Genomic DNA, 15,519 nt, shown 5'->3' with positions numbered 1-15,519 from the left:
TACCATTTTGAAATGCAAAGGATGGTGATATGTCACAATGCTTTAAAAGTGATGATTGACTGGTAATTCCTAGACAGAGACCAGGAGGGAAGAGAAGGGGAGAGTGCTATGCAATTGACAACCTGCCTGTAGTAGGTATCCTTTTTGACAACTTGGGCAGCTAGGTGGTATTGTGGATAGAGTACTGGGTCTGGAGTCAGGAAGACCTGAATTCCAATCAGGCCTCAAACACTCACAACCTGTGTGACCCTGGACAACTCACTTAACTTATGTTTGCCTTAATTCATTGGGGAAGGAAACAGAAAACCACTCCAGCATCTTTGCCAAGAAAACCCCATACAAATTCGTGAATAGTCAGATACAACTGAACAACGTTTATAACCATGGCATAATCTAACACAAGAAACTAAATATCTCTTATACACCCACACATCCATTTGTTCCTATACATGGTTTCAAAGAGATGGCAGATGATGAAAATGAGTTCTCTTACCCAGGTAACAAAAGGCAGTGAGATCTACGAGACATGCTCTTGGCCCAGAGCTAATGATCACTCTGATTATGACACTTGGATAGAAATTCTACCACGACTTGGATGCCTCACCAATACCTATGTCTTCAGACTCTACACAATTTTTCATGATGTGCTGAATTGTGTTTCAAACCACTCATAACTCAAGGAGACAGACAAGTGCAGGTGTAGAGATGGAGGGATTTGGAATCAGTAGTTCTGGATTCTCATCCTAGTTGTTTTATAACAAACTGTGTGAGCTAAGGGGAGACACAACATTCCTGCATCTTCATCTCCAAGGTGAGAGGTTCATCCCAGTTCTCCTTGTCTACGATGCTAAATGAACAACCTTCACTCCACCTATTTCCTAAGAGCCCCTGCCAACATTTATTCAGCCTTAGGATGATGGGACCCTGGATTTAGAGCTGGAAGGGATCTCAGAGGCCAGCTAGCCCAATTGTCTCATTTAATAGGTGAGGAGACAGAGACCTGGGGAGGTTGAGTGACTTGGCCACAGTCAAACAGGTAATAAGAGGCACAGGTGAAATATGAATCCAGGCCATTTGAATCTCATTCAGTGTCATTACCAGCTATACTCTGCAACCTGGTCAGGGTATGCATACATTCTTGCGTCTGTGTGAGTGTGTGTGTGTAATCCATCAAGTATGTATTTTATATATTAAATAACTATAAAATATATCACATACTCATATATAATGATGTACTAAGCATATAAATATGTTACATACATATTTATATATTTGATCAAGTTATTTTATGCTTGAGTATATGCAAACTTATCTTTTTCCAATAATCCTAACATTCTGCCAAACTCAATCAGTTCCTATCCAGAGACCATTGGAGACAGCATCTTTAATATTTTTTTTAATTCTCATGATCCTTGGTGCTAATACTTTAGGTCTGAGAAACAGCCATAAAATTTCAGCACCTAGGACAGGTCTGGTCTGGAAAGCAACCTCCTCAGAGAAATTTCAGAAGACAAACATTCCCAAGTGCCACCTGGCCAAGTCCCCCATGTCTGCTATCAGCCTTCCTCTCTGTTTGGATGGGTGACTTCTCCTTGGGGAATGTGAGGGAAACTGGCTGGATACAGTTCAAGAGCTGAGATACTAAAAGCCTCAGTTACCCAGGACATCGATATTACTGACAGCAATAGTTGGCCTATAAGTTAACTTAACTCAGTGGTATTAAATGCTAAGACTCTAGAAGGCAGAAACACATCCTAATCATATTTCATATCTCCCAACACAGGCACAAGATTAATATATACTGAAGTATTTTTGGAGCACGTGGTCTACTGGGCAAGCAGGGAAGGCTGTTGTTGAACTTAGGCTACTCAGTTCAGGACAGGCTTAGTGCTGGAGTCAAAATAGAAATTTATATTTTCTTTTCCCACATCCTTGGTCAATGTGATGGGTTTCCGCTTCTCCACTGAACTAGAGATGAACCATCCAGGATAGGCAGCCGACTCAAAGGTAGAAATGTTGTAAGTTGCATTTTGGTAAAATACAAAAGATTTCTCTGCTTTGGGGGTATGATATAATTCCATTATGTCCCTCTCCTGAAAAACAAGAAAAAGTCCATCAATGGGGTTATAGAATTTCAGAATTTGGGAATGGGAAGGGATCTTAATGGCCATCCAATTCAATTCATACACAAAAGATATCGCTACTATAATATATGTCTCAGTGTCATCCAGCCTCTACCTGAAAATCTCCAAGGACTGGGAATTCATCTCTTCTTGAGGCTGTTCATCTAACTGTAAGACAACTGTAATTGTTAGGAAGGGTATGCTTACATTAAGCCCAAATCTGACTCTTTGAAAATTCTACTGATTGATCCTAGTTCTGCCCTTTGAGGTCCAATGGAATGTCCAGTCCCTCTTCCATGAGATGGCCCTTCAAATACTTGAAGACAGACACTTGAAGACAGAAAAAAATCTCCTTCCCACATCCCCATCTTTTCTTCTCCAGGCTGAGCATGCCAGGTTCCATCAACAAATCTACAAGGGACAAGGAATTAAGACCCTCCACTATTTTGATTACCTTCCTTTGGGCACTCTTTGTTTTATCAATGTCCTTTTTAAACCATGGTGCCCCAAATTGAATACAATACTCCAGATGATGTAGGAAAGGAGCAGAGTACAACTGGACTCTCATCCAGCTCTTCCTGGATTATCTTCCCTTTTAATGCAGCTGGAAGTTTGGTGGGGGGGGTTGGTAACTTTTTCCACTAAGTATTTTAATCAAATTAACCCAAAATTCTACTGAACTTGGATAAGGAAGACCTGAATTCAAATCCTACCTCAGATACTTGCTAGCTAGGGCACACTAGGCAACTCAATTAACCATTTGTTGCCTCGATTTCCACATGTGTACAATGGGGATGATTAATAGCACCTACCTCACAAGGTTGTTGTCAGGATCAAATGAGATAACATCCATAAAGTGCTCCATAAATGCTAGTTATCATTAACCATTACCATTGCCTTTGAAAGGGCATGCCAGTTTCCTACCTTTACATATGGCACCTTCTCCATTAGACTATAAGCTCCTTAACGATAAGGACTTCTCTGTTTGCATTCTCAGTGCCTAGAACAGTGCTTGGCTCATATCAAAAGCTCAATTGATGTTTTTCATCCCATCAATTCTGAGCACCACATTTCAATAAGAATTTTAAGACTGGAAAATATCCAGAGAAGAGAGAACAGGATGGTGAAAGATGGCAAGATCATGCCATATAAGAAAAAGATGAAGAAATTGATGGTGTTTAGCTTGAAGGAGAACAGCTCTATGGAGGACATGATACCTTTTTTTCAAGAGTCAGATGGTCTTTCATATAAAAAAAGGATTTAAATGTCCTTTGCTTTGTCTCAAAGAGTGGAGCTAGGAAGAAAGTGTGAATACTGCAGCCAAAATTCAGGATTACTTTAAGGCAAAACAACCTAATGATTAAAGCTATCCAAAATGAAAACAGCTGCTTTGAAAGGCAATGACAGGAAGGAAGGAAAGAAGGAAGGAAGGAAGGAAGGAAGGAAGGAAGGAAGGAAGGAAGGAAGGAAGGAAGGAAGGAAGGAAGGAAGGAAGAAAGGAAGGAAAAAGAGAGCAAGAAATGGAGAAAGGGAGACAGAAAGAAGGGGAAAATGCATTTATTAAGGGTTTATCACATGACAGACACAATGCAAAGTATTGAGATTACAAGTATCAACAAGTAAGGTAGTCCCTACTCCCAAGGAGCTTACATTCAAATGCAGGAAGACAATGCATAAAACAAAGCTAGAAATCATATGGAGGAAGGTATGGTCTGTAAATGGCCAGGACATGGTGAAGTTGCCTGGTTTTGAGCAAAATAAGGCAAATGCTCATTTATCAAAATCCAAGAGCTCACTCTAAATTTTTATCTATACTGGATAGTTCAGGCTTTCATCACCTCTCTGTGGTATTATTACAATAACTTCCTTATAAGTCTCCTTATTTCCAGTCTCTTATCTCTCTATCTTCTTTGCCTTGTAGCTGCTAAAATATTCTCTGAGGCACAGACCTGAATAGTTCCCTGCTCTAGCCTTTAGTTGTTCTTATCATCTCAAGGATAAAATTTAAAAAATCTTCAGGCAGGCATTTAAGATTCTTCCTGCTCTATTTCATGTGGAAATAACTGTCCCCTTCTTCCTCCACCTTTTCCTTCTTCCAATTTCTAACCCAACCCCAGGGGCAGCTAGGTGGTGCAGTGGATAGAGCACCAGTGCATTAGTCAGGAGGACCTAAGTTCAAATCTTACCACAGACACTTGACACTCACTAGTTTGTGTGACTTTAACCCCAATTACCTCATCCTGGGTCATCTCCAGTCATCCTGATGAATATCTGGTCATTGGATTCAGATGACTCTGGAGGAAAAGCGAGGATGGTGACCTGTACAGCCCTCCCTCACTCAAAACAAAGTCAAGTGCAAGTCATGTCATTATTTCTCTGATGGCATGGTCTTCTTAGGCAACAAAGGACAAACACACAACACAACACACAAATGACCACTACTTGGTCATACTTTCTAGGAGATTCTAATTCAAGTATTGCATGGACTAGGTGACCTCTGAAATCCTTTCCCATTCTGAAATTCTATGAGATACTATGAAACTCACCTCCAACTTCAGTATGGGCTGCCCTTCACTCTCTACACAGCACAGACATAGTTTATGGCCTTCTGTTCCCAAGTAAATAGGATTGCCTTTGCCTTTTTCCAGAGACTCATCTCGGCATGGTGTGGTTGCCAGTGAGACTGAGAATACAAGAATCAGTGACAACGCAGGGTGAAAATTTGTGCACATTTAAGAAGAACAAGAATATATTTCTGACAAAGAAGATGGTGATGGAGGAGGGCATCATCCATCTAAAGAAAAGAGAAGGGAAATGTCACAATTAGACTTGAGCTTTAAGGATACAGATCTGGAAATGCCTAGGAAAGGGAAGGGAAGTACCGAGGTCTATAAGATTTTTCCATTCATTCCTAGATAGAGAGGTCATCAGCTCCGTGGCCTTGTCCTCATATTGATTCAATGTGTTCTTTGGACTTTGGAATCCCTGTCGTGAATTCTAGCTCCTGAGCTCTGAAGCACAGTCCTCACGAGAAGCATCCCAGGGGGAGGGATTCTCTGACCTCACAAAAAAAAAATTATTTCCTAGACTGTTGCTTCAGCCATACCTGCAATATGCTTTCTCTGATTTCCCTTCAGGTAATACCCTAAACAAGAAGGCTTGGCAGTCACCTGATAGATAGTCCTGTGATGCTGTGTATGGTATACAAGAAGGAGATATGACTCTTGATTAGTTGAAAAATTAGAGTAGCAGAGAAAAAGAGAAGCAAAGAGGTGGAATGAGAGAGAAGGGATTGATTTTGGGCAAATAGGAGATGCCCAGGAGGAGCTAGCACCCCAACATATATATTCATTGATGCACTCTCAGAGACTACTCAGAGCAGACCTCTTGGTTGAGATAGGTCACTCCTTGGCCGAGCTAAGATTTCAACTCACTTCCAAATCCCAAAGACCCCTGACTCATATGTATTCTTCTGACTTAATTAATTGGTAAACATCCCTAATTTGTTTATTTTAATACTTATGTTTATTCATTATACATGATCATTTTTGATATAATTAACATTTTGTGGAACTGAATATAAACTGAATGAGAATATGTTAACTGTTGCTCTCTTGTTCCAAGGCAGGACTATTTACTCCCAGAATGCCTAGCAAAAGTGACTTTTATCTTGAACACCAAGAAAGCCTTGTACTTCCAGATAGCAGATATCTCATGTGCAACAGATAAATATAAAGGTGGCCTGGTAGCCCTTGTGAAGATTAAAGAGCTAAGCAGGAATAACCCAACCACAGCCATCCTACTACTTGTCACAAAAGCAAAAGTGGCAAAATTCCTAGAAATGGGTATTCCAGATTTCAGATTCATCCATTGACATATTCCCTGTCACCCTGGGGTCCAGTTCAATTTACAACAATAAAGTTATAGACGTGGTCCTAGAAAAGACTGTATGGACCATCACATTTAACCCCCTCATTTTAACGATGAGGAATGACTCCTTTACATCTAATGGCTGCCCAAGGTGACAAAAGTATTAAGTGTCCAAGGGAGGAATCTAACACAGTTCTTCTTAATGCTAAGTTGGTTGCTCTAGCCATTGTGCCACCCTAGTTTGCTTGTAAAGGAATGTCAAATGGAGGAAGGCCCCCACCTCTCTCGGATGGCAGCAACTTATGCCAAATCCCCTTGCTCTGTCATGGTGCTCCATTCTGCTCTTCTCCCCCTATTATCCCCTCCCCCAGCCCCATTCTTCCCAAAATTCCCTGGCATTAGAACCCTCCCAAGTTGGATAGCAAAACATCATCCAACCTGAATTTCCTCTCCTTCCTCCATGCTCCCAGAGCATTGTTCTACTGCTCTTTTGTCTCTGTCTTCATGGAACAGCACAGTTTATATCTAACAAAGGCCAACCTACCCTTTCCCTTACCATCTTTCACTGCCTGGTTTAGGAATTTCCTCTTTTCTCACCATTTATGGCTCATAACTACCCAAGTCATCCCTGGAATTTGTTGAGCTACAGGTATCTATCCTAGAGGACAGTGTAAAGAGAGAGTCACCCAAAATATGAGACTACCTCAGAGAAAGAGAAAATAGGGTCAAGTTTCCTACTCACTTTGGGTCACATGTTCATCCTCAGGAACTGCTATGAGGGTCTTCTCTTGAAGGACCAACACTTGCTGATTGATGTCACGAATTGTCAGGAAGTAAGATTGCCCTAAACCTTTCAAATGAAAATTGTTACAATGCAAATGTCATTGGTTGATCAGGATTAAAGCTGATTGAATGGGTTGGTTTCCAGGAAATTGCTAATTCTCTATCAGTACATGAAGAAGCATGGACAGATTCTGATGGAATACAGCCCCAACTGAGTCTACACACAGTCACTTTCTCTCTCTATGTAAATCCCTACTGTGATGACCAACAAGTTATGGTTGTGCATGAGGGAACTACAGAACTTCAGAAATGGAAGGAAACTCAGAGTCCATCTAATTCAACCTACTTCCAAACACTGAGTACATCTAGAAAATAGCCATTCTTTTTTTTTTAGGAAAATCTTTAATGAGGAGGGACCCACCACACCAGGAGACAGCCCAGTTCCACTTTGGGGGACAGCTCTAATTGTTGGAAAGTTTTTCTTGACAATGAGTCCAAATTTGCCTCTTTGTAAATTGTACCCATTCTTCTTCGTTTTGTCTTCAGGGGCAAACAAGATGGGTCTAATCTCTCTCCACAGGGTTGGCTTTAAGTACTTAAAGACAATGATCATTTCCCCACTGACTCTTCTTTTCTCCAAGCAAAATGTCCCCAGTCTCTGCAAACCATCTTCATGTGGGATGGACTTGAGGCCTATCCCTCATCAAGCTGCCTGCATCTGGCTGCTTCTAGCTTCTCAACGTTCTCCTTTATGCCTCAAAAGGAACACAACCTTCCAGGTGTGAGAATAGAGCCATAATTACCTCATTCTTCCTGGAAGCTATGACTGATTCTCTCAAAGCATCCCCATATCGCATCAGGTGTGTGTGTGTGTGTGTGTGTGTGTGTGCGCGCGCGTGCACATCTGTCTGACTATTTGTCTCTAATAATCTCACTGCTATCAATATCAAGACACTGAATCAGGCTTCCCTTCTCTGAGTACTCTCCAGTTTATCAACGTCTTTACTGAACAAAAAACCCAGGTATTTTTCAGGCAAACTGCTAGCTAACAACACCATCTAGTACTGATTAAGTCAACCTTTTAAACCTAAGTGTAGGACTTTACTTTTATCCCTTTTCTTGCACGAGATGTTCTAACCTGCCAAGATCTTTTAAAACCTGATTTTATACTTCTGGGTACTGACTATCCCTCTTGGCTCTCTTCTTATCAGCAAAGCTTGAGAAGAATCCCATCTATCATGGATACGAATGTTAAACAGCCCAGGGTCAAGAACAGATCCCTGGGGCACTCCACTAGGGTGGAGGGAACCTTCCAAGGCCACTTTAAAAAATTGGACTTTCTTTCTCTTCAGGATACAATTTGGAGTTTTCTTGGCAAAAATACTGGAGTGGTTTGCCATTTCCTTCTCCAACTAATTTTAAGGATGGGGAAACCAAGGTAAATCAGGTTAAGTGAATTGCCTAGGTTCACACATCTGGTAAATGTCTGAGTCTGGATTTAAACTCAGGTCTTCCTACCTCCAAGCATGTGCCTTTATCTATCTAAGCATTAATGAATCCTCTGAGTACAGCCATCCAACCAGTCCTGAATCCATCTAAATTCTAATTGTCCTATATTCAAGGCTATACCTCTCTATTTTTCCCCACTGCAATAGCATGAGATCCTTTATTGCTTTGCCAAATTCAGTTGAATTTTATCTGTGGCATCCCCCGATCTTTCAGTCCAGTTACTCCATCAAACAAGGAAATTAATTTAAAATCACATGACTTGTTTCTCTTATAGCCATGTTAACAATCTGTGATCAGTGCCTCTTTCTCTAGCTGTTCCTCAAGCATTGCTTGAATAGTTCTCTCTACAATTTGTAGAAATCCAGGACAAGTTCACTGGCCTATAGTTGGCAGGGCAGATCCTATTCTTTTCCTGTTGATGGAAATTAGGGCACTTACCTTTCTCCAGGCCCACAGCACCATTGCCATTCCCCAGGATCTTTGTGATGTCAATGAGAGTGCCTTCCCCACATCTGCCAAGAGGTAGCTCACTTGGACCAGGAAACTTGAATTCAAGGGTTGCCCCCTAAACGTATCTTTACTTACCTTTTCTCTCCACTCCCAACTCATCATTACCATAGAACTGGACAACTGGACCTATCATGTCTCCATTCATGGAGGGCTTGGTGTCAGAAGGGAACTGCATGAGCCTAGGACAGGCTTCCCCTTGCCCCACCCAAGGAGCCCAGACAAGCATGCAGGGAGGAGGGTGAGGGGGCATAGCTATGTCTCACCTTGTGCTCCCATTAAACCTGAAAAATAGTGAAAGCAGAAACTATTTCCATATTCCAGGGAACATGATATCTTTCAATCAATCAAGGAAGAAGCAGTCATGCTATACAATACATCCCATGCCAGCCCTCAAACAGTTTAAATTCTAATAGAGGAGATGTACATATGTAGAGAAATCTCTTTATATCAGTGAATTTTTCAGCAGTAATATGAATTTGCCAGGGACTTAAGGAAGGTGGGGATGTGAGGAAGGGAGAGATGGAGGTAGAAAGGGAGCTGTGAAGGAGGCTGCCTCCTGTGGAAGGAAGGGGTCAGCACACACTTCAAGGACAGGGACAGAGAAGCAAGAACAGGAGGTGGAGCATGAAGGGACCAGGGCCAGAACATAGAGGAAGATCAGGGGGAGGGACTGGGGGGACATGTAGGGGCCAGATGGACACAGACAGGAGAAGACAGACAGGCTGTATCAGATAGCAGACAGTCAGGAGGGCAGTTGGGGAAATAGGGGTAAACATCTTCTCTCTTAGCACAGGAGCTCTCAAGCTAAGCCCCGCCCCCCAACCCCCCATAGCAAGGGGGTGGGGGACTCTGCTATATCCATCCTTCTGCTTTCTCTTAGAGGGTTTCATTTTAGGGGGTGTTTGTCTTTGGTGGGGGAGGAAGGGTGAGAGGCCAAAGAGCACTCAAGCCAACAAGCTGAAGCAAGGAGAGAGAGTTCAGAGTACTGTAAGGTAAAGTTAACATTGGGGTTTTTTTTCTTTCAGAATTCTCTGAGAAAATTCAAATTTGAGCTAATTTATGTAAAGTGAGAACTTTCTATATAGGAGATACAGAATATATACAAACTTAATTTGGAGTAGTTTGGGGAGGGAGAGATGCCAACAGCCAGGGGGAATAAGGATACCTCCACCACAGATGAAGGTGGAAATAAATGTAACAGGACACACAAGTGTCTTTCATACACTGGTTAGAATTTAGAGGGCTCTCATGTGTTCTCATATGCATGACTTCTGGATTCTCTAAAACTAGTCTGGGCAAACTTATCACCCCACAATAACCTTTACCCTTCTCCTCTCCAAGGTAGACACAGATCATGCGTACAAAGCTGCAAAGATCATAGTGACCATCAAGTGCAAACCATTTTGCAAAATCCAGCCTAAGACACCAGCTATGTGACCCTGGGCAAGTCACTTAACTTCTATTTGTCTCAGTTTCCTCAATTATAAAATAAGGATAATAATAGCATCTATCTCCCAGAATTGTTGTGAGGTTCAAATGAGATAATACTTGTAAAGTACATAGGTCATTGCTGGGCACGTAATAGGCACTGTATAAATGCTAGTTATTATTCTTTGAGGAAACTGAAGCCCAGGGATATTAAATTATTTGCCCAAGAGTACACAGGCAGTAAGCATCAGAGGAAGAATCTGAACCCAGGTTCGCTAATTTCCAAACCAGTGGGTGCTCTTGGCATTGTCCCACAGCTAACCAGCCTCAGACCCAATGTTGCCCGCCATGTTGTTGCTTACCTGGACCATATGGATCTTCGTTCCATCTATTCATGATTAGATTCTCTCTGCTCCTGTAAAGGGAGATGGAAGGTAATTGATCTGTAGGATATTCTTCAGGGTGAGACCCAGGTGTAGCCCCATACTCAACTTCACCTCAGCACTTCTATCCAGAGAGGTGTGGGAGAGGAAGGAACCTTAGGAACCTTAATAAATAGAGCTAATAAAGGCTTGTTCCTTTTCCTCTCTTTCCCACCTAGTCTGGAGCAGGCTAAGCACTTTACAAATGTTATTGTACTAAGTCTCTCACAAATATTATCTCACTTGATCCTTATTATAACCATTGGAGGTAAGTACAGTTATTTTCATTTTTCAGTTGAGTAAACTGATGCAGATAGAGATTAAGTGACTTCCTCAAGGTCAAATAGCTAATAGTGTTTGAGATCAGATTTGAACTTGGGTTTTCTTGACTCCAGGCACAGCCCTCCAGTGTGCCACTTAGCTGTGCTAGGGTGAGGAAGGCCCCTGGACCATAGTTCAGCAGGTCATGGCTACTGGACAAAATAGATTCACAGATAGCTCATCTTCCCTGGCATCCCTGATTATTCTACTCAGTTTCCTCAGCAAGGTCTCCCTGGAACCACAGGCATAACCTCCAATATCCCCCAGAACAACAGGTGGGACCACACACCAGAAATATAATCCCATTCAAAGATCCCACTAATGTTACACCTTTCCTGTCTTAGGCAAATGTGACCCTAAGAGTTTTCACACTGAAACTGGTTCCTCAGCCATTAGTGCCCAGTCCCAGTGACCAGGAAAGAATCTGCTACCCCCATAAGCCATAATGGACCCCATAGCAAAAAGCAAAACATTCTCATAATAGAAATACTTAGACTCAGATCCACACCTATCCCCTGAACCCAAGGGACAGCAGTGAGAGAAAGATCCAGACATAGACAGTCGTCAGCTGCTGGAGGAATCAAAGGTACCTGGTCCAACTGCTCTCTCCAATTTCCTGAGTTATGGGTTGTGATGGTTTCTTTAACTTCCAGTGAGATTTTCTGGGGCTGCTTGGCTTTTTATCCAGTTAAGAACTAGGTGGTTCTGCAGCTTGGGTTGGGACAACCTCCTAACTTGCAACTTAAGGAGAACTTCCTGAAGCTGCTACCAAGAATGTCAGACAATGTTGAAGAGGTGGCTAGGTGGGGAGGGCTGGGTCAGCAGCAGTGGGAGGCACTGGGCTGGGCCCTGAAGGTTCCACCTTCGTTTTACTTTGAAAAAAATCCCTAGATACCTGTGAATCTATCCAGAAGATATTTTCCTAGCAGGAAAGTAGGGAATATTTTTTACAGCAGTTCTGACAAAGAGCTCATTTCTCAAATGTATAGAGAATTGGTTCAAATTTACAGGAATATGAGTAATTTCCCAATTGATAAATAGTCAAAGGATATGAACAGGAAGTTTTTAGATGAAGAAATCAAAGCTATCTCTAGTTATATGAAATAAATTACTCCCGAAATTTCACTCTAAAATAAAACTGATTAGAGAAAGGCAGACTAAAACAACTCTGAGGTACCACCTCACACCTATAAGGTTGATGAATATGAAGAAAAGGAAAACAATAAATGTTGGAGGACATGGGGGGATAGCAGGCAAAGGGATAGTAGTGCAGTGGTGATGGAGTTGTGAACTGATCCAACCATTTTGGAGAGAAATTTGGAACTATGCCCATGTGTATATCTTTTGTTCTAGCAACACCACTACTAGGGCTGTATCTCCAAAAGAAGAAAAGGAATGAAAAAAAAGAGAAAAAAGAAAAGAAAACAGTTCTATATGTACAAAAATATTTATGGAAGTTCTTTTTGTGGTGGCAAGAAATTGAAAACTCAGGAAATTTTCATCATTTGGGGAATGGCTGAACAAATTATGGTGTGTGATTATGATGGAATACTATTTGCTGTAAATAATGAAAAGTAGGATGATTTCAGGAAAAACTTACATGAACTGATTCAGAGTGAAGTGAACAGAGCCAGGTAAACATTGTTCATAGTAACAGCAATATTGTACAATGATCAACTGTGAATGATATTGGCTAAAAGACAGCCCCTGTACTCAAGAACCTCCCAGTCTAGTGGGGGAAGTAACATGTAAACAACTATGGGCAAACAAGCTACAGATGGAATAAATTGAGAGATCTCAGAGGAAATGCACTGAAATTAAGGAGATGATGAGTACAATACTATGTACAGGGAATAGCATGTGAGCTCATTTATCTGGACCGTAAAGTTCAGTGGAGGAATGCATGATAAAGCATGGGAAAGGAATCAGGAGCCATGATGAAGATCTCTAAGTGATAAAAAACAGAGACATTTGTATTTTATCACAAGAGTAATAGAACTTTTGGAATAAGGAAGTAACCATGGTTAAGCCTGTGCTTTAGAAATATCAATTTTGCAGTTGCCTAGAGGATATATTGGGGAAAGGAGGGACTGGAGATGAAATAGTAGGTAATTGTAATAAGCAGGAAAGAGGAAATGAGGCCTGAACTATGGTAGTAGTTGTGTGATTAGGGAGGAGGAAATGAACCCACAAATGTTATTGAGGCAGAAAGGACAAGGCTTGATTGGAGAGAGATTAGGGTTGGATATAGAGATCTAGGAGTCATCTGCATAGGAAGGGGAACTGAAACACCAGTTGTTGAGGATCTCACCAAAAAAAAGAAGGTTGTGGCAGAAGAGGAGCCAAGGGAAACTAGAGTATATGCACAGATATAGAAATGAAAAATAAATGATGATTCAAACAAAGGAAACTGGGAAGGCGTGACCAGATGGGAGAGTCAGAAGAAATTTAAGTCATGAAAAGTCAGGGTGGAGAGATTAATTCTGTCCAGTCTAGAGGGAGGGAGTGGTCAGAAGTGTCAGTTGATGTAAGGAAGTCAAGAATGATGGAGGAGCTGGATTTGTGACAGAGCATTTACTGGTAGTTTTGGAGAGAGTATTGCCTTAGGTACAGAAGGTTTATACAACAAAGATCCTGGGAGGCTCCCTACATGACCACACACTCCACCTACATCCCTGATTGCAACAAAAAAAGGATAGTCACCTTATATTGCCTGTATGACCCATGGACCTGTATAATAAGAAAGTGAGTTGTAAATGGAAATTTTAGCACCTGGAACAAGCACAGGGTTGGGAGGAGAGAGAGGGAGACAGAGCTAGGGAGTGTGAGGATGGTAAGGTTTCACCGCACTTGTGCCCTCTAACTCAGGACTTGGCAAAATTGCCCAGCAGAGATAGCTGTGAGCTTTTCCACCCAGCAGGCACTCTCCTCTCCCCTGCCACCAGATGTGGCACCACTTCCTCTTTCTTAAGGGTTTAAACTTGTCACTCCAAAGTTCGATGATGATGTTGATGTTCTTGTTATTGACAATGGCTCTGGAATGTGCAAAACTGGCTTTGCAGGAGACGATGCCCCTTGGGCCATCTTCCCCTCCATTGTTGGGTGCCCCAGACATCAGGGTGTGATGGTGGCTATGGGTCAGAAAGACAACTTCCTGGGATATGAGGCCCAGAGAGAGTGGGATGACATGAAGAAGGTCTAGCATCATACTTTCTGTAATGAGCTCCGTGTGGCCCCTGAAGAGCACACTGTGCTACTCACAGAAGTCCTCCTGAACCCCAAAGCCAACAGAGAAAAGATGACTCAGATTACATTTGAGACCTTCAACACCCTAGACATGTATGTTGCCATCCAGGCTGTGCTGTCCCTGTATGCCTGTGGTCTAACCACTGGTATCATGATGGACTCTGGTGATGCTGTGATCCACGCTGTGCCCATCTATGAAGGTTATGCCCTTCCCCATGCCATCCTCCATCTAGATCTGGCTGGCCGTGATCTGACAGACTACCTCATGAAGATCCTGACTAACAGAAGGTACAGTTTCACTACCACAGCTGAGAGGGAAATCGTGGGTGACATCAAGGAGAAGTTGTGTTACGTCACCCTAGACTTTGAGCGGGAGATGGCTACTACTGCATCTAGCTCCTATCTGGAAAAGAGTTATGAGCTCCCTGATGGTCAGGCTATCATCATTGGCAACAAGAGTTTCCGGTGCCCAAAAGCCCTCTTCTAGCCATCTTTCTTAGGTATGGAATCCTGTGGAATCCATGAAACTACTTTCAACTCAATCATGAAGTGTGATGTTGACATTCCTAAGGATTTATATGCCAATGCCGTGTTATCTGGTGATACCACCATGTGCCCAGGCATTGCCAACAGGATGCAGAAGGAGTTTACAACTCTAGCTCCCAGAACAATGAAAATCAAGATCACTGTCCCACCTGAGCACTAATACTCTGTCTGGACTGGAGGCTCCATCCTGTCATCTCTTTCCACCTTTCAGCTGATGTGGATCAGCAAGCAGGAGTATGATGAATTTGGGCCCTCCGTTGTCCACTGCAAATGCTTCTAAATGGACTGTTTGTGTTTTTTTCATTGTTTTTTTTTTGTCAAAAGAGTATGACATGATAATTGCCCAAAAAAACAGATGAGATTGGCATGGCTTTATTTTTTTTGTTTTATTTTGTCTTGTGATTTTGGCACTTGACTCAGGACTTAAAAACTGAAACAATAAAGGTGATGAGCAGTCTAAGTATGCTGGAGGCAAACATCCCCAAAGTTCTCCAGTGCGTCTTCAGGACTCTGATTGGACGTTTGTTGTGTTTTTTTAATAGTCATTCTAAATGTTGTATAATGCATTGTTACGAAGTTATGAGCCTCCATGAAGGCGGTCCTCTGCTAGAGCAAAGGCACTAAGTAACAAAATCAGATGAGGAGGGGGGGCGAGGGGGAGAGGGGAAGGTACTAGTATTGCTTTACGTGTAAATTAATGCAAACCTTTAAAAAAAAATTTTGTATCTTCAGCCTTAATGTTGCTTTTTTTTAAATTGTCA

At 42.0% G+C, this 15,519-nt stretch overlaps 1 protein-coding gene and 1 pseudogene across 1 annotated transcript; one reads left to right on the top strand and one right to left on the bottom strand.

Moving 5' to 3' along the window:
- Window positions 1-354: 354 nt before the first annotated feature.
- Window positions 355-11,741, bottom strand: LOC140521577 (interleukin-36 alpha-like). Its single transcript, XM_072636769.1, has 6 exons — window positions 11,557-11,741; window positions 10,586-10,638; window positions 9,059-9,076; window positions 6,736-6,843; window positions 4,670-4,806; window positions 355-2,093 (listed from the first exon to the last, which is right to left on the bottom strand). Exons 2-6 carry the CDS (start codon window positions 10,617-10,619, stop codon window positions 1,869-1,871), a joined length of 522 nt encoding a protein of 173 aa, XP_072492870.1. The 5' UTR covers window positions 10,620-10,638; window positions 11,557-11,741; the 3' UTR covers window positions 355-1,868.
- Window positions 11,742-13,690: 1,949 nt separating this feature from the next.
- On the top strand, window positions 13,691-15,038 carry LOC140520028 (actin, cytoplasmic 1 pseudogene; annotated as a pseudogene).
- Window positions 15,039-15,519: the final 481 nt, after the last annotated feature.

The sequence above is a fragment of the Notamacropus eugenii genome, chromosome 1 (assembly GCF_028372415.1).
Source record: "Notamacropus eugenii isolate mMacEug1 chromosome 1, mMacEug1.pri_v2, whole genome shotgun sequence".
Lineage (NCBI taxonomy): Eukaryota > Metazoa > Chordata > Mammalia > Diprotodontia > Macropodidae > Notamacropus > Notamacropus eugenii.
The sequence above is the reverse complement of the archived record's forward strand: the minus strand, read 5'-3'. Positions and strand labels throughout refer to the sequence as shown.